This window comes from Mastomys coucha, unplaced genomic scaffold (assembly GCF_008632895.1).
Source record: "Mastomys coucha isolate ucsf_1 unplaced genomic scaffold, UCSF_Mcou_1 pScaffold16, whole genome shotgun sequence".
Classification (NCBI taxonomy): Eukaryota; Metazoa; Chordata; class Mammalia; order Rodentia; family Muridae; genus Mastomys; species Mastomys coucha.
This window is the reverse complement of record NW_022196898.1, coordinates 72,966,501-72,991,293: the sequence shown is the minus strand read 5'-3', so window position 1 is coordinate 72,991,293 and position 24,793 is coordinate 72,966,501. Positions and strand designations below refer to the sequence as shown.

At 36.5% G+C, this 24,793-nt stretch overlaps 1 protein-coding gene across 4 annotated transcripts in view; it reads right to left on the bottom strand.

Moving 5' to 3' along the window:
• Ndst4 (N-deacetylase and N-sulfotransferase 4) overlaps positions 1 to 24,793 on the bottom strand; it is a 322,892-nt gene that overhangs the window by 289,890 nt on the left and 8,209 nt on the right. For 2 of the 4 annotated variants that reach the window (XM_031375369.1, XM_031375371.1), the window contains exon 1: positions 4,025 to 5,247. In XM_031375369.1, coding sequence (XP_031231229.1) covers positions 4,025 to 5,002 — 978 coding nt within the window. In that variant the 5' untranslated portion in view covers positions 5,003 to 5,247. Of the gene's footprint in view, positions 1 to 4,024; positions 5,248 to 6,528; positions 6,615 to 24,793 lie in introns of those variants that run through there. The other 2 variants (XM_031375370.1, XM_031375368.1) reach the window with 2 other exon arrangements.

Sequence of the window (24,793 nt, the reverse complement as noted above, 5' to 3'; positions counted from 1 at the left end):
GCTTCTAGGCAGGCCCACACATCATTTTCTTAATTGGTGATTGATGAGGGACGGACCATCCCATTGTTGGTGATATCCCTGGGGTGCTGGTTCTGGGTTCTACAAGAAAGCAGGCTGAGCAAGCCACTAGAAGCAAGCCAGTAAGCAGCCCCCACCTCATAGCTTCAGAATCAGCCCCTGCCCCTAGTTTGTTGCCCTGTTACATTCCTGTTTATGTTCCGGTCCCGACTTTCTTTGATAATGAATAACAATATCTAAGTTGTAAGCCAAATAAACCATTTCTTCTAAAACTGTTTTTTTTTTTTTTTTGATCATGGTGTCTCATGGCAGCAATAAGAAAGTCTAGCTAAGACACCAACTGAACATTATACCAGAGTCTATCTTTCTATAAGTGAATTCAGAAATAGTGACATCAGATTAATTTTGGTCAGTCTCACTTAACACATAATCTATTTATAGTAAAAGAGAAAAATATATCACTTAGCTTTTAAAATACTGCATAGAAACTTAAAATAGAAGTATTACATTGATCTACTTTCACCCCATTGTAAGTTCAATCTGTTTCAAAGTGTACCAAATTCAGGGCTTATATGAATTGCTATTTTAGTGAGGAGAAATCATAAATGATCTGACAATTATTTAAAGAAATAACAGCAGAAAACTTTCTAATTAGAAATGGTATATATAAATCCAGATATTCGAATTTTGATTATTTCTTACAGATTCTGTTTAAATGGGAAAGAACAAGAACAATTATAATAAAAAGTTAAAAATTAAAAAGAATTGATATGACTAAAACCATCAAGGAAAGCATTAGATACCTAAGGCAGTTCTAACGAGGAATGGACTTTTTAGCAGAGACTATGAACACCATGAGAGAGTGGAGATGAGAAGGAAGCAAACACAATTTCGAATCTAGATACTCTACAAAGCTGAGAAAGCAAAAGAAAAATAAAGTCAGTAAAAGACTTTCTCTGTAAGGGCAAGGCAAGGAACCTCATGGCCATCACACATATGCTACAAGGTTGCTAAGAAATAATAAGAAAAATCATTGTAAGTATGAAATTGATTGCTAACAGCAAACTCAGCACAGTCCATTACTGCGGTGTGGATTCCAAGTCATTTTCATCTGATGGTGAAGATTTAAAGACAAAAAATGAAAAAAGTAAGAGTTAATTTTCCAAGAGGGAAAAAAATTAGAAGGGAAATGTGCATGAAGAAATGTGAACATTTTCTATGTGTTTTAGAAAGACTGTTATGAACATCCAAATGATACGAAGAGCTGGAGAGCAAATATGGAGTAAGAAGTAATGGTCACTCTTACTGGGAATGCAAATTAGACAGTCCCAGAGGAGAAAATGAAGCTTATGTTAAAATGTAGTGGTCCAAAATGGAATCACCACCCATGTGTGGTGGTTTCCATAAGAATACCCCCTCCATAGGCTCATACACCTGAATGCTTACCCATTAGGGAGTGGGGCAATTGGGAAGAACTGGGTGTGGCCTTTCTAGAGAAAGTGTATCTCTGTCGTGGGATTTGAGGTTTCAAAAGCCAAAGCCAGGACCAGTGTCTCTCTCTCTTCCTGCTGCATGCAGATGCAGATGTAGAACACTCAGCTACTTCTCAGGCACCATATTTTCCTGCTTGTCACCATGCTCCCTGCCCTAATGATAATGGATTAAGCCTCTGAAACCATAGCAAGCACCAATTAAATCTTTCTTTTATAAGAGTTGCTGTGGTCATGGTGTTTCTTCACAGCAATGGAACACTGACTAAGACACATGTGAATCACAACTCATTTTTGACTATATATACATATATATAAAATATTTGTGAAATGAAATCTGTAACAACTTCAACAGCTCTTCAGTGTAATAGCCAAAATATAGTCATAAACTTTACTTGTTAAAGGATACGTGAAAGAAAGATGAAAAATGTGATATTATACCTATGTACATGAATTCATATGGATGTATAAATATATAATCCATAATGAAATATTATTCATCCTTTAAAATGTAGAAAACTCCATTACTTTCATAATCAACCTGATATTATATATGTGAAGCTTTCCCTGTACAGAGGGCTGAACTTGTACCTGTTCCTTGAAGTATATTTGTTTGAGTTTACAAAAAGACAAAGTAGAATGGAAGTCACCTGGGTTATGGGGTCTGGGGTTGGGAGATGCTCATAAAAAATACAGTAAATTTAGCTTACAAACTATTAAAAAATCATGTGTTTATAGTAGCAAATATTACATATCTAATATATGCTGTTAACCTAAGTATATATATATATATATGTATATACTTATAAATATATCCAAATTAAATATATATTTATACAAGTACATAATCTTTTCAGCTCTTTCTCCATATAAAATTTTCATATCTCTGTTAAGTCTCACGATTCTGATATTTTGTTTAGGGTTCTATATTTTAAGAAACCATCAGTAATTTGCATATCTTATGAGTAACGGTGAGTAGCAATCAGTTTTCCGTTGCAAATAAATTTTCTAGTTAAATTTGAGTTGGTCAATTCAGTTTAAACTTATAAAAATCATTTAATTCATATTGTTCTTTGGGTATAAATTAGAAGCTGCTGTTCTTTCTCTTTTTTTTTTTTTTTCAGATTAGATACCTAATACTTTGAGACCATTTCAAAACACATGACTTCTAAATTTAAGATAAAATATTAACATTTAAATTAATTGAAAGGAACAATAAATAAAAAAATGTAAAGCCCAGAAATTTAGAGGATTTCAGTTGCAACCACTTAAACACTTGTGCCTGATCAGAATGATATATTTGTATCCACGTGAAATGGTGTGCTGCTCAGAGACCTGTTAGAGACAGAGTTTTCTGGTCTGCATGTACTTCGAAGAATTTTTTAAGTGAATTAATTTAATGGGTATCAATCTTTTACCTACTGGTGAACATGACATTTCAGCTTAAATTTGAAGTAACATGCAAGGCTGAAGACTGAGGGACAATAACATAGCACTCCTTTGTCCTCTTATAACAACAATAATAATGATAATGATAATAAATTCATGTGTATGTTTTCTAAAATACTTTGCACAGAGTCAGTTTAGTTATATGCAAGACATGGTAAGATACCATGAAATAGCCTATGGGAATGTTTGACTAAAACTTACAAAAGAATTAGTCTCAGAATTCTCTAAGTCTATATAGTTAACCTCATATATTAAATTTTATTAATGTTGTCCTCTATTTCTGGCTTTTAGGCTGTCTTTAACTCTTGCTCAGCTTCCCATGTAGCCCAACTAGAAATTTATCCTCATGTTCATCTCTTTTTGGTCTTTTGTATATTTAGTAGCAATCACAGTGTATGTTTTGCAATGTAGTTAGTCAACTGAGTATAGCCCCGAAATACTGCCTATTGACACTTGTACCATATCCAAACCAATATCATAAATTAGTAGAGACAAAATTAATGCTTCTTAAGGCCAAGTCCTTTTAAAACCATTTTTGCTGATGGCATTATTTACAATAGTATAAATGTTTCACACAAGTGAAAACTATGCTTGCATGAGGGTACAGAAAAGCCTTGATCTACATTTTATTTTGTTTTCCAATCACCCTGATCAAATCCAATGTACATAAGTGGTTAGTTCATAAATAGACTCCTATACCTTTATGAATTTCAGAGTTACAATCTGTTGCACACTTGAATCTGGAAGTACTTATAAGGGCTTCTTGTTGGGATAGGCCAGGCATAACAAGAAGATGTGGGATAAAGATCAATTATTCTTTAAGATATCTCAGTGTTTCTATTCTACTTGTGTATCTCCCTCTCCTTCTTTTCTCCCATCTCGTGTGTGTGTGTGTGTGTGTGTGTGTGTGTGTGTGTGTGTGTATGTGTGTGTGTGTGTGTGTACAATAGTTCAGGATTAGCTTAAATCAGTGATTATATTACAGAGTATTTTAAAGATCATGTTTTATCAAAACCACAAAGCACTAACAAATTACAAATCCAGTTGTTCTTTATCTGTGCTCTTACCTTCACATCTTTGACATTCATCCTCGTGCCCTCCTTCCCCACAAATATGTCATCAATGTCCACAAGGATGTACCTGTCCAAGGACAGTGTCAGCCTCTTCCCCGACAAGAAAGAGATGGCGTCTATGAAAATGAGCTTGTGCAACCAAAAGTTCAAGTTGTTACCAAAAAGAACTCGCTGGATCCCATCATGAAGCCCTAGATCCTGAATTATTGTCGCATAAAGCGTTTGGCTGGACAAGAAAGAAAGGGACTTTTCTGACTGTAACTCAGTTAAAAGCACTGGCTGGTAGGTAGAGTGGTTATATTGGAAAATTGTCCAGTCTTCCCCAGGAAGAGGTCCCTTTTCAACTTTGGGGCCTTTGGTAATATGGAGCAGAGGAGACTGGGGGTTCACAGAGCAGTCCTTCAGAGCTACATTATTGAATAAGTTCAAAGGAAACCCTTTCAGTTGGGTAGTTGGTAAGCTGTTCTCGTTGGCTTTATGAAAACCAATTATGCTAACACTGTATTCTATACAGTATTTTTCTAAAAGCTCTCTGTTCCATGAGTCCATGCTGACGTACTTCAGAATATTTTCATAAATAATCAATGTGTACTTCCCTTTGCCACTATCGGTAAGAGGTGGTATGTCTCCCTTGCCTGGAGCAATGACCATCTGGTACTGAAACCGGCTGGACTCCAAGATTGCTATAATATCTTGACCAAGTTGCGAATACTGGCTCTCTACAAAGAGAAGGACAGTGGGGTCAGTTTTGGATGTATCAATAGGCTTGATGGTTTTCAGCTCTATAGACCGATAAGGGAGGTTTTTGATGTCAGCGCACTCTGCTTCAGCAGTAGTTTCAATAAGTGTCATTTCCTGTTTGTAGCCAGAGTACAGGAAGTAGGCAGAAATGACGATGCTCACCAAGCAAAAGGTAGCTAAGAGAACAATCAGTGTTCGAAAACTTCTTCGAAACTTTACAATAAGATTCATTTTAAAAATCAATGCGTTGGGAGCCTTTTCTGGCTTCTTTCCCTAATGTGCCATGGAGAACGTATAGTAAGATGTTGCCAGTTTCCCTTCCCAAACATTCATGTAACCATTGCAAATCATGGGAGATTCTCGAAGGAATCACAAATGAGTCAAATCTGGTAGTCAGCGGACCAGGAGGCAACAGCTGAGATGCTATGTCCAATACCAAGAATTGCTGCAGAGTCCTTTAATCATTATCTGAAAGAGAGAAGAAATGTGATAGCTAAGAGCAAAAAGGAGGAGTGTTCCTGGTTATGTCTATATACTTACTGATATCTAAGCAACCCATTCAAGAATATTCTAGTCTTGTTACTATGGCAATATACTAATAGCACCCGCTGATAATCTGGGTCTTGATATTTGACCCAGAGTCCATTTATATTTTCATGGCTTCTTGAAAACTTCGTGGAGGTCTGTCTGAATGTGGTCGGTTATCCACATATACATAAGAGCACATATTGAGATTAGTTTCAACTAATTATCTTGAAAAGAAGGAAGACAAAAGAGTCACAGAGAAAATTACATGAATATTATCTATTCTGACATAAGATGGTGACCTTTTTCTTTGAATGCAAAAAGAATGAGATATCAATCTTAAGTATTAGAACTCTTCCTACTAATATGCAACAGTGAAAAGAATTTATAAAAAAAACATATGGGACAAAATCTGTCAACCCAAAGAATACGCAGAATTTAAATGTGACATTTATTTAACATCAGTTTGTTCTGAATTAGGATGATAGATCCATACACCACAATGGTGCTTGCCTGTGTTCTCAGACAGCTAAAGTTTAAACATCCTTTATATTCAATTTTCTCATTTCTCCATCCTTAATGATAATAGCTAGTCAAGGTGTCAAAGTCTAGCCTTGAAAAGTGGTACACCAGTAATGTTTACTATATCCTGCTTCTCAAATAAGAGATGTGATGATATTTTATGGAACGCCAAGAAGATGTAGTTTGGAGTGTTTGATTCTCTATCCCAGTGCTAGCTCTTAAACTAGAAAAAGGGCGAGGGTGTGACAGTGTGGCAGGCTTGTACATAGGGAGATGAGCCAATGTTAGAATATATATATGATATATATATCATATATATATGAGCCAATGTTAGTATATATATGTATATATATACATGTATAGTATATATATGTATACATATACATGTATAGTATATATATGTATACATATACATATATATACATATATATACTAACATTGCCTGTGTTCTCAGGCAATGTATACATATGTATACATGTATATATATACATATATATAGTGTGTGTGTGTGTGTATGTGTGTGAGGGGGATAGAGAGAGAGAAGATATTTAGATCAATTTTTAAAATTATATTTGTAAACAAGTTATGTAAAATTAAGTTCTGGATAATAGGAAGGCTAATTGAAAAGCTGTTTCACAAATGTAAAAATGTGTATTATGTTATCCTAAAGGCTGCAAATTTATATGTTAAAATTTTAATTTTACCCTCACCTAGTCTTTCATGCAGGATGCACCTGAGGACCAGTTAGCAGCACACACAATCTGATGGCAGTTCTCTCTTCTTCTGGCTCTCGTGGCTCAAAAACACAAGAGGCAGAGTCTGTGAATTACTTGTGTGTCTGAAAAGCCAGTATTCCCCACATCAGCACATCAAGGAAATCAAATAAGGTGTCAGTCAAATTTTCTGAGTCTGGTTTTCATGTTTTATGAAATTTATGAATGTCAACAGAATGACCCCACCTACCTGTCCCAACCACTGAAGCTTTTCCAAAATATCAGATGTCTGACTATAGCCTGACTTCAGTAAGAGAAAGGGTAATTTTTAGGACCTTCATTCCTTGTCCCAGTCTGTGATTTAGATAACATATATTTCTATGTTATCCTTCCATGTGAGCACATATAAACTACAGTGGAATGCATGCCTTTTTCATAAGTACTTTCTTGTTACCATATTTTTCTTTCTTTTTTTTTCATTGGATGTTTTCTTTACTTACATTTCAAATGTTATCCCCTTTCCCTGTTTCCCTCCACCCCTGGAAACCCTCTATCACATCCCCTCTCGCCCTGCCTCTATGTTCCCCCACCCATTCCTGCCTCCCTCCCTGGCATTCCCTTACACTAGGGCATCAAACCTTCACAGGATCAAGGGCCCCTCCTCCCATTGATGCCTGACAAAGCCATCCTCTACTATGTATGTGGCTGGAGTCATGGGACCCTCCATGTGTACTCTGCTTAGTTTAGAGGTAAATCATTGCAAATTTCTAGTCTTAAGACTACTGTAGATAGAGTTGTTGTTTTGTTTTCATTTGATTTGTGCCTTAGTCAGGGTTTCTATTCCTGCACAAACATCATGACCAAGAAGAAAGTTGGGGAGGAAAGGGTTTATTCAGCTTACACTTCCTCATTGCTGTTGATCACCAGAGGAAGTCAGGACTGGAACTCAAACAGGTCAGGAAGCAGGAGCTGACGCAGAGGCTATGGAAAGATGTTCCTTACTGACTTGCTTCCTCTGGCTTGCTCAGCTTGCTCTCTTATAGAACCCAAGACTTCCAGCCCAGGGATGGCACCACCCACAAGGGGCCCTACCCCCTTGATCAACAATTGAGAGAATGCCCCACAGCTGAATCTCCTGGAGGCACTCCCCCTACCGAAGCTCCCTTCTCTGTGATAACTCCAGCCTGTGTCAAGTTGGCACACAAAACCAGCCAGTACAGTTTGGTTTGTTTGTTTGATCTTTTCTTCTGGAAATGTGAAACTCAATGAATATTAGATCTAAGTGCTGGCAATCACATTAAAATATGCTTGGTGTTTATTACTTGAAGGTATTCTGGTAAGTATAGCTCAGTAAAGTTTCCTTAAAACTAGAAAATAAGCAATAACAAATCTTCATCTACTTGCTAGTCATTACATGATCTTACTTGATTCCATGGTTCTGTTATTCTCTAATTATTAAATTTTTTAAATGAAAAAATTTAGAAGTGTTTTTAAAAGACTAAGATTACAATGTAAAATGTTTATGACTAAAAAAAATCTGTAATCTACCAGTTGACCTGTTGTGGAATCAGGTGAAACTCTGAAATTAGCAGTCAGTGCAATTAAATTTAAATCCAATGAGAATAACTTTTATTTCAATGCTAAAAGTTAAAATAGTTATACTATAACTATTATTGATTCAAAATATTTCATATATTTTTCTAGGTTTGACTTTGGTAATATCTAGGCAAAAACAAACTTGGTCAAATACCATGTTATTAAATTTCATGAATTTGCATCTATTGGCAGGAGTCTTACTGATAATTTGCTCACATCTCATAATAATGAACCCTATATTCTTTTTTAGATCTATATTGTATAAATATTTAACCAATTTAAATATTTATTGGTGCAAAGGATAATGCACCGATATCCTTTGTGGTAAGTATTCAAATTTGTAACTAGTTTTGAAAAATATGTTGCCTTTTCTGTATTTGAATTAAAATGCGAATATCAGAGAAATCCTGGCATACTCTATATACCATGAAGGTAACTATTGCTTAAAAGCATTGTTAGGTGCATGTTTGTGTAAGATTTTATGTATGTGTTTTTGCTGTGTTTACACGCATGTATGTTTTTGAGTGTGCATTTATTAGAAGAGGGCTCCTTCTATAAAATTAGCCTTGTCTTCATAGCCAAGAATTAGGTCTGAGAGGACAGAAATTATTTAACCTAGTTTTCAAAGAATTACAAATTTAAGTGGTGTTATTGTTCAAGATGAAGGTGATTCTGAATATGAAAATGTATTCTGAAAAAAAAGAAAATGTGTTCTGTTAACTCAATAGAGCAGTAGACTAAACATCTGCAGGCACTATGATTAGTTACTTAAAGTCCCCATCAGCTTCTAGGCTACAACCATGTATTCATAAATCATAACTGTTTTCCAAAATGAAAGTCCAGAGCAATGAATAGCTCTGCCATTTACTCAAAATGACAATGGCTTGCTATTTTGTGATTTTCTAAAAAAAAAAATCTTTTCAATTTCAGTAAATAACCTGTTGATTATTTCCTAACTTTTATATATTTCATATTTTTTCCATTTTACTGATATAACATAAATTTATTTTAATGCCCAGAGTATACATTTTTACTAGTAGAAATTCCTAAAAGTGCCATTTTCAAACATAATGAAAACATTACTACCCCAATATTATACAGTACCATAATATTATAGTAGGTACACAGCTCTGAGCTATCAGCTATATTCATACTTCAGAAGATTAGGAAGGGAAGTCAGTAAATAGAAGAGTAAATGTCAGGCAATTTCTTTTATCACTATTTCCTGCAGATACATAAAGTACGTGTGTGTGTACCATTTTCTTAGGTCTTAGTTTTGAGATGGAAAACAAGAGGATTTTTAAAATGGAGTGTATTTTTATGATAATCAGGTGGCAAATATGCAATCATCACATTTATCTTAAAAACATAAGAACATCAAAAATATGACTCTGTTTATATGACCATTTGCTCTGTTTGCTACCAGAAGTTTTATTATTATTATTATTATTTATTATTATTATTATTATTATTATTATTATTATTTTATTTATTTACATTTCAAATGGTGTCCCCCTCCCCTATGTGAAGTTTAAGGTATATAAACACAGCACTAGAAACACCTTCTGTGGCCATTGTGAGCTTTTTCCTAACTCCTTAATGGCCAAGACTTGAAACTCATTTTTAGATTGAACATTTCACCATTGAGCTACATCCTTATTGACTAAACTAGAGATCAAGTCTATAAAACATAGGGGCCAGAATTAAACAGGACTAATAATTTTAAAGCTACTGTGTCTAATTTAAGGGTGCCTGAAATCCTTGACATTTCTAATGAGATCTTCAGATAAGCGTGGGCACACCTGTGGCAACTGCCTGACTTCCTGTGGTTGTAGGAGGGATGCTGACTAAGGGGATTCAAAATCAAGTACAGACCAGCCACAAAATCATGACATTGGTTTGGCTTCTAGATTTCCCCCTTTGTGTAAAGAGTAAAGGCATTCTTGACACACCTTAACAAATGGACATTTATTAAGAACTAACTCTTAGTTTTATAAATGTGCAAATTCAACTGGATCTCACATCATGAGTAGAACGACCTAAGGTCCATTGGTTTAAACTGCTCCTTATTTCCTCTCCGTCCCTCTCCAAAGCTCTGGTGTTGTGGATGTCTGCTTTCCTTGTTTTGTGATAGTGGATGATTTTTGAGTAATCAGCTTAAAGTTTGTGGTTAGAGAGTTAATATTAAAAGTATGTGTATTAATCACACAATATGTATGACATTGTTTACATTCTCTAACTGCCTTTACTTTCTCTTAATATATGCAATTTATAGAGAGGCCATAGTTGGCTGGAAAATTGTCATGCCATCTCGTGCTTCCTTGATTAGATATAATCTTAGCACCTTTCTTATTTTTTGAGTTCATTAAGAAGGGTTATCATCCTCTGGATGACCTTTCCTTCAGTCTCTCCTCTGTACTTTGTCTCCATATTTGCTCCTGTGAGTATTTTGTTCCCCTTTTTAAGAAGGACAAAAGCACCAACACTTTGCTCTTCATTCTTCTTGAGCTTCATGTGGTCTGTGAATTGTATCTTGGGTATTCAGAATTATCAGTGAGTGCATACCATATGTGTTCTTTTGGTTACCTCACTGAGGACGATATTTTCTACTTCTATCCATTTGCCTGAGAATTTCATGAATTCATTGTTTTTAATTGCTGAGTAGTACTCCATTGTGTTAAATGTACCATATTTTCTGTATCCATTACTCTGTTGAAGGACATCTGGATTCTTTCCAGCTTCTAGCTATTATCAATAAGGCTGCTATGAACATAGTGGAGCATGTGTCTTTGTTATAGGTTATATGTTGGAGAATCTTTTGGGTATATGCCCAGGAGTGGTATAGCTGGGTCCTCAGATAATATTATGCACCACTTAGGGATACATCCTAGATACATTCACCAAAACCAGACACTTTTGTGGATGCTAAGAAATTCTTGCTGAAAGGAGCCTGATATAGCTGTCTCCTGAGAGACCATGCCAGAGCCTTACAAATACAGAGTTGGATACTCACAGCCAACCATTGCACTGAGTGCAGGGTCCCCAATAGAGAAATTAGAGTAAGGACTGAAGGAGCTGAAGGGAATTGCAACCCCATAGGAAAAACAACAATATCAACCAACCAGACCACCCAGAGCTCCCAGGGACTAAACCACCAACCAAGAAGTAGACATTGCTCCAATTGCATACGTAGCAGAGGATGGATGGCCTTGTCAGGCATCAATGGAGGAGAGGTCCTTGGTCCTATGAAGGCTAAATAGATGTGCTAATGTAGGAGAATTGAGGGCAGGGAAGCAGGAGTGGGTAGGTGGGTGGAGAAGCAGGTGGAGAGGGGATGGGATAGGGGGTTTCCTGGAGGGGGGAAACTGGATAAGGGGATAACACTTGAAATGTAAATAAATTAAAAATAAATAAATAAATAAATAACATTCATAAAAGAAAGGGTGTCATTCATAAAGGTGCTATGTAAAGTGCTCTTCAAAACTCATGACTGCTGCTTTTTTTTTTTTTAATAACAATATGTGTTTTCATACTGGGAAAGCATTTTGAAAGAAATTGAAAACCCAGAATTTTAAAATAAAATGAAAATTGTTTTTCAAAACCTATTGTGCTTTACATGATATGTAATTTTTTAATGGATTGCTGGTACATCCAACATCATTTCATCTGACCTTTTTACCTGATATCATGGTTATAGCTAGTTATAGTAAAACTAAGAGGAATTTAAAAGGTTTTTGACTGAGGTTTTTTTGGCTTGTTTCTGTTTCTACTCTTTCAACTAGCAACTCCCTAAGCCTGCTCAGATCACTAACGTGTCCAATTGTATTGTTTACAAAGAACACAGAGAGTGGTCCTGGAACTGTTTCAAACTCACACAGGAAAGTGGGTGGACAGACTCCTTGCAGGCTGTTTCCAAGCTTGTGGTTCAACCAATTTTCCATTTGCTTCCCTATTCCTGAGAACTGTATATGCCCCCTTTGCCATCCATTCTATCATTCTCTTGCTCTTCAAAACTAGTGTAATGTTTTGATACCGACTGCAAGAAACACACACCCCTGTGTTCATTGGTAAGGACATGTTGATTTGTTCTTGATCTCAGGACTCATCACACAACTGTTGCTCTTTATTTACTCCCCCTGGCCTGGATGGATTTATTTCAGTTTGCACTTTCCATAGAGTATTCTCTTCCTTTTGGACAATACATCTCTTTATCTGGTTTCTTTTTTTAAAAAAATCATTAACCTTTAATTTTCTCTTTGCAGTCCAGTCATTATTCCCCTCCCAGTCAGCACTCTGACTATTCCTCATCCCATACTTCCTTTCCTGTCTCCAAGAGGGTGCTCCCACCCCATCCCACCAGACCACCCCACCCTCTGGGACCTCAAGTCTCTATGGGGTTAGATGCATCTTCTCTATATGTGTTAGGGGCTTCATGTCAGCTGGTGTATGCTGCCTGTTTGGTGGCTCAATGTCTTTGAGATTTCGGGGGCCTAGGTAACTTATAAGTGCTGGTCTTCTTACAGGGTTGCCCTCTTCCTCAGTTTCTTCCAGCATTCCCTTAATTCAACCACTGGGGTTGAATTCACCAGCTTCTGTTGGTTGGTTAGGTGTAAGTATCTGCATCGGACTCTTTGAGCTGCTTGTTGGCCCTCTCAGAGGGCAGTTATGCTAGGCTCTTGTCTGTAAATAGACCATAGCATCAGTGTGTCAGGCCTTGGAGCCTCCGCTTGAGCTCAATCCCAATTTGGGCCTGTCACTGGACCTCCTTTCCCTTAGGCTTTTATTCATGTTGTCTCTACAGTTCTTTTAGACAGGAACAATTCTGGGCCAGAGGTTTTGACTGTGGAATGGCAACCCTGTCTCTCCATTTGTTGCCCTGTCTTTCTACTGTAGGTGGACTCTACAAGTTCCCTCACCCCACTGTAGGGCATTTCATCAAAGTTCCTCCCTTGATGTTCTGCATTGGAAGAATGAATACAGAAATGGAATTCTACTTAGCTGTTAAGGAGGACATCATGAGTTTTGCAGGCAAATGGATGGAACTAGAAAATATCATCCTGAGTGAGGTAACTCAGACCCAAAAGGACATGCATGGTACATACTCAGTAATAAGTGGATATTAGCCAAAGAAAGCTAGGATACAACCCACAAAGCTCAAGAAGGTTAGCAAGCCAAAGGTCCCAAGTGAGGATGCCTCAATCCTACTTGGGAGGGAGAAGAAAGCAATAACAGGGGACAAAGGGAGGGAGGGACCTGGGTGGGAGAGAGGAAAGGAAGGGGAATAGGGGAACAATATAAGGTATTGAGGGGGGAAACAGGACTGAAGCCCTGGGGGCCAGCACAGCACAAAGTATGGACACAGGCAACCTAGAGAGGTAGGAGAGGGTGGGACCATCTAGAATGAATCCAAAGACCTGGGAGGTGAGAGACTTTCATAGACTATTCTAATCATCTTTAACTCAAGCTACTCCTCCCTATACAGTAGTACATTCACATTCATCTGAAATTGAACACGAGCCTTAATAATTTTCTCCACATTTGAACTTAAATTTTTGAAAGATGTTTTTGCTGTTGTTATTCTTGTGAAATTCTCTTACCATCTCTTTGGACTGGAGTTGTAAACCATCTCCAATTGTGGAATGAGACAGGCTATTTTCACTTTCTCTAGGTATAGAAATCCAGTTTTGGTGAAATCTAATGATCTTAGAGCAAGCAGCTCATTGAGGTAGCATGTCTCCCTTGAACTCTCACAGTGCAGCTTCCTGCACAGGGCAATTCAATTCACAAATCTCATATAGATTGTCATAAAGTCAGGGGGAAATACTCAAAGGGAAATCTTGAACACTCTAGAAACTATCTGATATTTCATGGACTGGTACACGACTGATGACCTACACACACACACACACACACACACACACACAAATACCACTGAGTCAGTAACAACTTACTCACTTTGTACATTTACTCACTTTTCTTTAAAGAATTGCAATTCAAATGTCATTATTTTTTATGGAGAGAAAGAACACATCAGATCTTCAGTTTTAACAGAAAACATAGAGACCTTAGCAATGTTTATTTTTCTATTTTCATATGTGATTCCAACCTCTTCGGAGAGACTTAGGAGTATAATCACCAACATGTTGCTTATTTCTGTCTTTTAATTTGTATATTATTGAATTTTTTACAAGAATGATATGCTGTCTATATAAACCCCCAACAAAACAAAGGCAAACTTTGAAATAGGAGTTAATTTTGTGACTTTGCTTCAAAATGTAAAATTCTATAATCTTGCAAATAAATTACTTCCCCTATTTACATCATTCGTTGATTAGCTTTCTTCTAAATCTCTCAGGAATATGCTGTCCCTATATTTTATTTTGGGACAAAATTAAATATTTTGTTAACTAACTTAAGGGTTTTTCTAAGAAACATTTGTGTTTATTCCTGTGGCCTATTCCTTACTTTATATTTCTCTTCTTATAGTCAGACATTTTCTCTGACTTCAAGCATAGTCCAATATGAATTATAAAATAGTAAATCTGAAACAATATTAAATAAAGTTAGTGCTTTCTTTTATAATATTTTAAAAGTTTCATGACAATGGTCAAGACTATGTTTTATAAAATTGGACAAAATTGGACAACCTATCACACCAAATTTTCTCTAAATTGCTTGCAAGTAGACTATTTTGGTTCATGCATTATGTTTGATGAGTTTTGATTATATATATAGCTTTAGTTATAACATGTCTCTGGAATCTTTAACCAGATTATGTTTTATGAGGAGAATGAACAGCCATTTGTCTTTCCAGTTTTTCAAAACTAAATTTTCATTTTCCCATCATAGTAACAGGATACAGGGAATGCAAGTGAGCAAGCAAACATACGTTGTCTAGTTCTTCCACAGGGAGACCCAAAACAATGGCCTTGTGAGTTCCAGGCAATGAGTAAGCCAGGACACCCCAGTTTACTACCCCCACAAAATCTTGAAGGGGCTGACCTGATGGCCTGTGTGACAAAGATAGAGAAGACCCACAAACATATGTGTTGTCATTAAGGTCCCATTTGTACCTCCATATGTCTCCTGAGGTCCAGAGGGCCGAGAGTTTATTAATATTGAGATATTTTCCTTCAGAATTTTTTTTGTTCGAAAATTCAAAATGAGATCTAAATTCTCACCTGATTTTTAAGTGTAGCTACTGTCTTAGAAAACATTTTAAGTCACACTGAGTCTATCGTACATATGATGACATATTAATGGTCCCTTCTTCTTCAATTATAAACTATCTAGTTATGCTATTTTCTAGGTATCTTTTTTCTAATGTACTTTTCACTCTAGCCATTGTTTCACATACTGCAGGATTTCAGGAATGTAAATTCACTTCCTATTAAGCAGAGTCCGGGATCATGACACTCATAAAACTACCCATGTCATCAGAGAGGCATGTGTTCCACAGTATGCTCTTTCATTTTTAATAAGTCAGGAAGATTTAAAGCAATTTTGGTAATTTAAATAATGTATTTATAAACATATAGAATGCAACATACTGTAAGTACATTATCTTTACTGAAGCTGTATATTACACAGGACAGTGATGGAAATAAATGATGCCCTTAAAACAATAGGCAAAATACTAAAAAGAAAGAATTGTCTGCAGTCCAATCAATATGTCATATAAATGTTCCATAAAAGAAGGTTAGTAAATCCTTTGGAAATTTGTTTTAACAGCATCTGAAAACAATGGGCTGACTATTGATAAGTAATATTTAGTTGAAGAACAAACTATGACTTTTATTTTTAAAATGTGTATTTATTGCTAAACAATCTTGGGGTCTCCTAAATCTCTCAACACAAGAGGGCAATATTCTCTTACTTTTATTGCAAAAATAGAGCATTCACACACCTGTTCTCCAAATAAAGATTAAAGAGGAAGGAAAGTGCCAGCTAGATGAGTCCACAGAGTCCAGGTAACTACTAGGATGACTATGCTGTTGATATTAGGAGAGATCAGGGAGTCTTAATGTTAAAACATTAATTAAGTCTTAATTTCATACCTAATACATTTTAGTCAATTCTATTTCTCACATTTGTAGGGAGCAGCTAATTGTATGTCACCTATGTGGTTTGCTGCATCTGAATTTGCATTTGTTTTTTACACAGGTTTTCATGTTTTTCTTAATGCATAGCTTGCCTAAACATGTAGCTAATTTTTGTGAACTTTCAGACTTTGATGATTTTTTTTAAAGAACAAGCTATAATCAAATATGGTGAAATAAATTTTCTCATTGGTTGCACATGAAATTTATCTATAATTTTTATTTTATTTTATATTACATAAAATACACTGCTTTTACTTGTATTGAAATTCATTTTCACATCTTTCTTTTATATGAACATGACATATAATAAAGAACTAAAAAGTGATTTAAAGTTCAAGGTCTACTTAAATAATCAATGGTACATAAATTGTTTAAAACATTTTTTATTATTCATTTATTTATATGTGTGTGTGTGTGTGTGTGTGTGTGTGTGTGTGTGTACTTGCACTGCATGTATACACTACATATTATTGTCTGCAAGTAAAGATCAAAGGATAGCTATTGAAAGTCCATTCTCTTCTTTCATCCTGAGTTCTAAGGGTGAATGGAAGGTTCAAAAACTGTCAGGATTGGAGGTAGATGTCTTGACACACTGTTTCTTCTAGCTGACTTTCACTTTTAATATTTTAAACACTACATGAAATATTGAAATTATAGAATTAGGATAAAGTTAATATATGTAATAAATACACAAAAATGTCTGTGTTGTGATATGTTATGATACAACTCATTTCTCATATATCAGGCAAGAATCATATTTGAAGTAATGTGAAATTGTGGCTAAATTTCTATTCAGGCTGATATTATCATTTATTAGTAAACAGGCTGTCAGGATCCTCAATTCTCCTTCTCTGGGTAAATTTTAGTATTGAAACCATTTCAATTTATTGATTACCTGAGACTCTGAAAAAATACCTCTATATCTGAAGCTTCCTTGTGTGTGATTTGAGACATAATGGATCACTAATGGCCATGCAATGAGTCATCTTGAATATAATGTGTACAAGTATGGTAGATTGTTTTCTATTCAGTCATTGATGTTTTGTTCACATATTCTTTTTCCATGATACTCCATAACATTGTAAAAAAAAAAGAATAATATAAAGGTAAAGAAACATTAACTAGAATAAATCTGTCCAAAGAAGACTATAGTTTCTAGAATGAAGTTCAAATTATTAATTGACTTTAAGTACTGCCAAGTCAAGTATGTATGTAATAAGAATGAGAGGGGGAGGAGGCAGATGTAAGAGATGGAGGTGAGGGAGACAGAAAGGGAGAGAGAGAGAGAGAGAGGGAGAGAGAGAGAGAGAGAGAGAGAGAGAGAAAGGGGTGGGGTGAGGGAAAGGGAAACAGAGAGGAAGATAAAGAAGGAGATGGAGGAAGGAGAGAGAACTATTGCAGTTTTCACATCAAAACTAGTAGAAGGAGGCTGGTGATATTGTTTCATGGTGAAGTGCTAGATTGGCATGCAGGAAGCCCTGCCTGGTCTCATACTTGGACTGCAAATGAAAGAAACAACAAAGGAACAAACTAAAACACATATAGTACAAAAATGGGAAAAAGAAGAACAGTTTTAAAAAGAGATACTCAACCTGTAATGACAACACTCAGGATGCTGGTATAGAAGGAACAAGAACTTGAGACCATCCAAGTACATTTACTAAGTATCAAGCAAGCATTGATTACATAGTGAGACCTTCCTCAATACCAGCATCAAACATCAATAGCACACATTTGATTCATTATACAAACAAAGTATGTGTATGTGTGTATATATTTATGAATATATGACATATATATATATACACACACACAAACACAAAACACACACACATATATATATTCATGCCTAGACAAGGTGGGATCATATAAATAGTTCTGTGGCCATTAATTGTTATACTAAGAGTAAATGAGCCAAATTGTCTCTTTAAAACAAAGATTAGCAAATGAAATATTCCAAGGACATACAGATTGGAAGTGATATAAATGGAAGTGTGATGGCTAGGCAGGCTCAGCGGTAAGAACCTTAGCATGCAGAACTGAGCAATGGAGTTTGGGTGTCTCAAATCCTAAACTTGTCATCAAGCAAATACCTTGTTTACAATCTTTCAAACTTAGCTTTTGGAATATCTTTTGAAAATCTGAAGTTTTGGAAAACACCATTTGTCATGTAGTAGTTGGGACAATGAAAATGACTATGTAGGTGGTCCTTCTAACACAGTACTTCAGTTAGGAAGTCTGTGCTTACATGATCTTTTCCCCCATCATTGCCACTGAACCCTTTAGTCATAGGCCAGGTATTTTTATTAAAATGAATGAATGTGTATTTGTAGCTAGTTTATAAGGTTAATGCCATACTTCGTACTACCAAGCCGCAGCCCCCTGTGTAGTAACTCACGTCACCTACCAACCCAACATTAGCTTGTACTAAGATTGAGAGTAACCCTGAGACCATTTGCCTTTCCCTTCCCGTCTTAACTCACAGAATCACACTTTTTATTCTGGGTATCTTATATGTCAATCATTGTTTTTACTTTTTGTTCCAGTTTACAGTAAAAACCTTTCCTTTCCTGTTATTTACTCTTTCTAAACTATAAACCTGGACAAATTCTCACTTTTAGCAAATCAATGCTTGGGACTTTGAGGGCAGAAGAAACACCCCAGCCTGTTTACATTTATGAAGCATTGTTTACCTGGTCCATTAATGCTGGAATTCATGCACATATATTTTGGTTTATTTAGTCATCTTCCACTCATGCATTATTGTTTCATTTATTTTCCTCCCTCTTCAAGCTTCTACCATTTCTTGCCTTTTTACCACTCTTCTGTCATGATCATGTGACAGAGAATGTATCAGAGACATGGATGAGCTCACTCCATGTGGTCACTCATATTTCAATAGACATAGTGTCCTTTTTGCCTTGATCAGGTTTCTGATGAAGGTGTGCTAATTGAAGATGCTACTAAGAGATTCTACCCCACCACATGCAGCCACAGTAGCAGGTCCTCTTTCACTGACCTATTCACACTAGAAAACAAACTTCCTACCTTGTATTCCTCACCCCATAACAAATCACCCATTCCTTCTCAAAGGACAGGAAAATGTTTGTAATGTTATGTTCAGTTTCTCTAGACATGTCACCAAGAAACTTCATGTTGCGAATTCAGTTATTAGTTACTGCTTGTTTTTGCAGATCAGGAGCACAGTATACTAATCCTACACAATGACCATTCAGTATTTCAAAAGAACAATGGAAACAAATAAACTTCAAAGTTCAATAGACAGGTGCAACAATTGTTTTAGTGTATACTGAAAGGACAGACAAAGAGATCAATAGAAGAGAATAGTGAGTTCCTAACAAACTCTCTGTGGAAAACTATTCTTTGACAAGAGAACAAAAGCAGATCTGAGGAGCAAGGACAGGTTTTTCAAGAAGTGGCCATAGAATAAATGAACGTTAACTGTGAAGTGTTATACACAAAGACCATAGGAACGTTCCCCAAATTAACTCAAATAATCATACATCACTCAAAAATATCTTGCACACATACATGAAAGTAAGTATAAGAAGAAGTAAAACTATAATACCCCTAGGATACAAGATGGGAGAAAATCCATATGTCCTTGGTTCTGACACTGAATTTAGAGCTTAGAGTCAATCTATGAAACAAAGAATTGGCAAGCCATTTCATTAAAAAACATGAAAGTCACTATCAAAGATCAGAAAGTAAAGATAATATATTTAGAGCATGCATAACTGATATTAAAATACTTTTGACAATAATAAAACAACTCAACAGAAAGAGAAGAATGACACTAAAAAGAATGTCATGAATGAACAAGTAAAGATGGCCAATGCAGAGACATGCTTCACATCCTTTTCATCTGATGTTGTAAGTCATAGGAGCAATGGGATACCACTACTTAACTACCTAAGGCTCAGGCCAAAGTCCAAACATCTAACCCTACTGGCTGCTGGAGAGGTATAAAACAGAGGTCTCTCTCATTCATTGTTTTTGAATGAAACATGATATGTTACTTTGGTAGGCATTTTTAAAGTTTCTTACAAAACTTTAGTCTTAATTTGCTGACCGCAAACAATGACACTTCCTGCTCCAAATCAAATGAATTAAAATTTACATCTACAAAATCCTGCTAAGAGGCATCTCCGTAAGTAAGCAGGTCAGCTTCAGCATATCTGTGCAATGGACAGCAAAATGACCCATGGAGCCACAGAATGTGTGAAATGAATATTAAATGTTAGTAACACATGTATGTTACTAAGCAAAAGAACTGATATGAAAGTAATTTGAGCTTTATGATACTACATGTGAGAAACCTTGGGAGAAGCCAAAGTATGGCAACAGTGAAAAGATTATGTGCTGTAGAGAAGGGAAGGAATGAGGAGTGTATGGGGTGTTTAGGGTAGTGAAATGAATGTATTTTATATTACCATTATAGCATCTGTAAAACCCACACAATGCCTAACACCACGGTGAACTTATAGTAGTGGTAATGTGTCACTCTTGATTTATTACCAAAGCTGATACCGTTGGGTAGACTGCACTTTGGGGAAACTATGTCTTCTGGAAAAAATTTCCTAATAATTTAAAACTTTTCTGAAAACTGATATCTACCAATGAAAAGAACAAACTCTTTCCAGGCATTTATTTGTATGGTTCTAAGTAGACCCTCTTAAACAGTATCAAATATTTTTAAACACATTCCTAAAACACACTGACACTTTTCAACTTATTTTGTTATTTCTTTATTTTGTTTATATCTGTTTATGCATGTGTGTAAGTACAAGCACTAAGCTCAAAGGACAATTTCAGACAGTCAGGCTGGGTCAAGCATCCTTACACACTGATCTACCTCTCCAGTCCTGAAGCAACACTTTATAATACCTATTTGTTTTCAATCCCTCTGTACCCCAAGCTACACTGAAGACATTCCCAGGCTGACAGACTCTTGGCTTCTGCTTTCTCCTTTGTTCACACCCTTTCCCTGAGACTACTTCGTGGAGCCACAATCTGCATTCAGAGCACAGAATATTTTTATATTTAGAAAGAAACTAACTCGGTGAGTGATTTACATTATTTGCTGGGAGGAAAAGTTGGTGAACACTCTCACATAAATTTTATTTTGTTTGGTCATACAAGATATAGTGACAGGGCCAGCAAGATGGCTCAGCAGACAAATGCACTTACTGCCATCTGAGAACTAGTGTGTGATGCCAGGAATTGGCATGGTGGAAGAAGAGAACCTACTTCCACAATTTGTCCTTTGATGTCTGTGTCTACGTGTATGCATCCATTATGCATACTGATGGCTAGACACACACTTAAACACACACACATACACATACACAGACTCACATACCCTGTAACAACACCACCAAAACAAAATAGATTTGCCATTACTTGCTGATTGATTGAATGCACAGAGGGAAAATATGAATCATGAATAACCCCAAGACGCACTTGAACCTTTCCCAGCCATTTATAAGTTTTTCCACTGGGTAGTTCTTGTCCTGACTCTTCAGTAGCACTGGAAATCCACCCTATGACACATCTACATAATTAAGCAATGAGAGCACCAGCACAGCATGGTGAGTGAACTCACAAGGGTGACTCAGTTCTACAAAGGTAGAGAAACTGTGCTGAGCGGACAGCAGTAGGATTTCTGTAAAACTAAAGAGACATGGAAAAAGAAATGACACTAGGTTCCTGATTATGGAGGAAGAAAAGTCAAGGCCTGTGGTGAAATTTAAGGTCCTTGGCTAGGAAACTTACAAAACCCAAGTAACATCATGATGATGAGAGTGGTGAGCAAGATGACAGACACATACTATGGCACTGGTGCACAGCGCTGCACAAGTTGTGACGGAAGAAATCCAAACGATGAAGCAAACAGGAGCTGCCAACACTTTTGCCTACAACTGATTGATGATATATTTGAATTCACACAATACAAGGAATCATTGGCTTTGAATTTCCAAGAGAGTGCTGGTAGACTAGAATACTTCTTTTCTTTTCTTCTCTTTTCTTTTCTCTTTTTTCTTTTCTTTTCTTTTCTTTTCTTTTCTTTTCCTTGCTTTGCTTTCCTTATTGGTTATTTTATTTATTTACATTTCAAATGTTATACCTCTCCCCAGTTTCCCCTCCACAAATGCCCTATCCCCTCTCCCTACTTCTATGAGAGTTCTCCCCCACCCACCCACCCAATCCCTCTTCTGTGCCCTAGAATTCCCCTACACTGGGTCATCGAGCCTCCACAGGACCAAGGAGCTGCATTTCCATTGATGTCAAAGAAGGCCGTCCTCTGCTATATATGCAGCTGGAGCCATGGGTCCCTCCATGTGTACTCTTTGGTTGGTGGTTTAGCCCCTGGGAGTGATGGGCAGGGGTAGGGGGCAGATCTGATTGGTTGATATTGTTGTTCTTCCTATGGGGTTGCAAACCCCTTCATCTCCTTCGGTACTTCCCCTAATTCCTCCATTGTGGTCTCCAGGCTCAGTCCAATGGTTAGCTGTGTGCATCTGCATCTGTATTGGTCAGGCTCTGGCAGAGCCTTTCAGGAGACAGCTATACCAGGCTCCTGTAATCAAGCTCTACTTGGAATCAGCAATAGTGTCTGAGATTGGTGTCTGCAGATGTGATGGATCCCTAGGTGGGGCAGTCTCTGGATTACCTCTCCTTCAGTCTCTACCTTTTGCATTTCCTTTTGACAGGAGGAATTCTGAATTAATATTTTTGAGATGGGTGGGTAGCCCCATCCCTCAACTGGGGACCGTGCCTATCCACTGAATATGGTCTCTACAGGTTCTCTCTACCCTTTGTTGAGCATTTCGACTAATATCATCCCTGTTGGGTCCTGGAAACCTCTTGTGTATCTTTGCATCTGGCACTTTCTAGTGGCTATCCACAGTTCCTCACCCCTGACTGCTACACACCTCCATTCAAATTCCTGACCTTCTGTACTTCTTCCCCTTCCCCGTCCCCCATGTCTTCCCACACCTGATCCTTCCCCCCTTTTCCCCTCTCCCTCCTCTCTCCCTAATGATACGAAGGTAAAACAAATTAAGTTGAAGAGGCAGAAATGGTGAGCAAGCTGAGAGCAACTGGGAGAGTACAAGGGGAAGTGAATAAGAATACTGATTTTTGCTGTCTTGGGGAACACACGTACAAGCAAGTGAGAATCCTTCAGCAAAGTTCCAAGGGGTTTAAGAGAAGGAGAAAATTTCCACATACTGAAGCCATCAGAGCAGGATCTTCAGTAGACTGGAAATTGTTTTAATCCTTTTGTGTGAAAACACCATAATTAGATCTAACACTTGGTATGCTTGTGAAATTTTTAAAGAAATGGTATGAATAAATAGGAATGAGTAAGCAAATAATATTTAAAATATTCAATAACAAATAGAATGAGAGGTTTGACTTTGAAGAGAAGAGAGAAAAGGGAGACATGAAACAGAAAGAATTCACTCCATGCAGGACTAGAGTTTGCATGAGCAATCTCCTACATACGTGGAATATGAGCAATCTCCACCCAGGACTAGACATGGCATCATCAATCCCCATCCAGGACTAGTGATAACATGAGCAATCTCTTACTTAATGCAATAGTGTCTTCAGTCTCAATGTTTTTCTCTGGACACTTAAGTTCATCCAACTTGGAGCCAAAAGCAATGAGATGATTGGCACCATCTAAAGATTGCTTTGGTCTAACTCAATACTCACTATTTAGAAGCCATTGTTTGAAGATGTATTGATTTGCATCCTTGTTAATTATCTTAGCAGTCTAACATGGAATGAGTCAACCATGAAATATAAAGCACTCACTTTGTTCTTGTATTCTTATAGCTAAAAGTCTCTAAAAAGATAGAGACCAATGAAACTAGAATATAGGAATCTAGTGACTTTGAAATGAGCATTAATTTATGGTATTTAACATAGAAGTTTCAGCTCAATAAATTACATGGATCTTTCTTAAAATGCAAGTTATAAAAGTAACCCCATTTTGTCTAATTGCATTTTGTTATAGGATTTCAATGTTTTTTCTAACAGTGTTACAATTGTTTCTACATGTTAGAACAATATTTGAAACTTCCTACAAACTTTATTTTAGTAATATTCTTTCTGAAGTTATGAATTACTTTATCATTATAAATGAAGTTTGCCAGCATTGGAATTAACTAAAGATTATTCCCACTTAAAGTTAATTTCAACCATTACTTCTCCACCACCAACTTTCTATGTAAAGTCATTTGAAGCAATCAATACAAAATTCCCAGAGAAAATTTAGATCAATCTGGGCAGTATAGCTAAGGTCTGCTCTGGGCTTCAGAGGAAGAGCTCACAAGCTCTCACTTTGTTTCTCATCATCATGTGTCATTATCAACAAGGTGTTTGTGTGACATTCAATATTAATGGCAGAGCATATGGTCACAGAGAATGAATGCTAAAGGGACATTCGCTATTTTGTGAGTGAGAAAGTATAAATTCTAGTTAACAAGATACTTATGTAAGAAGTTAAATAATGAATATGGGGAGACATTAAC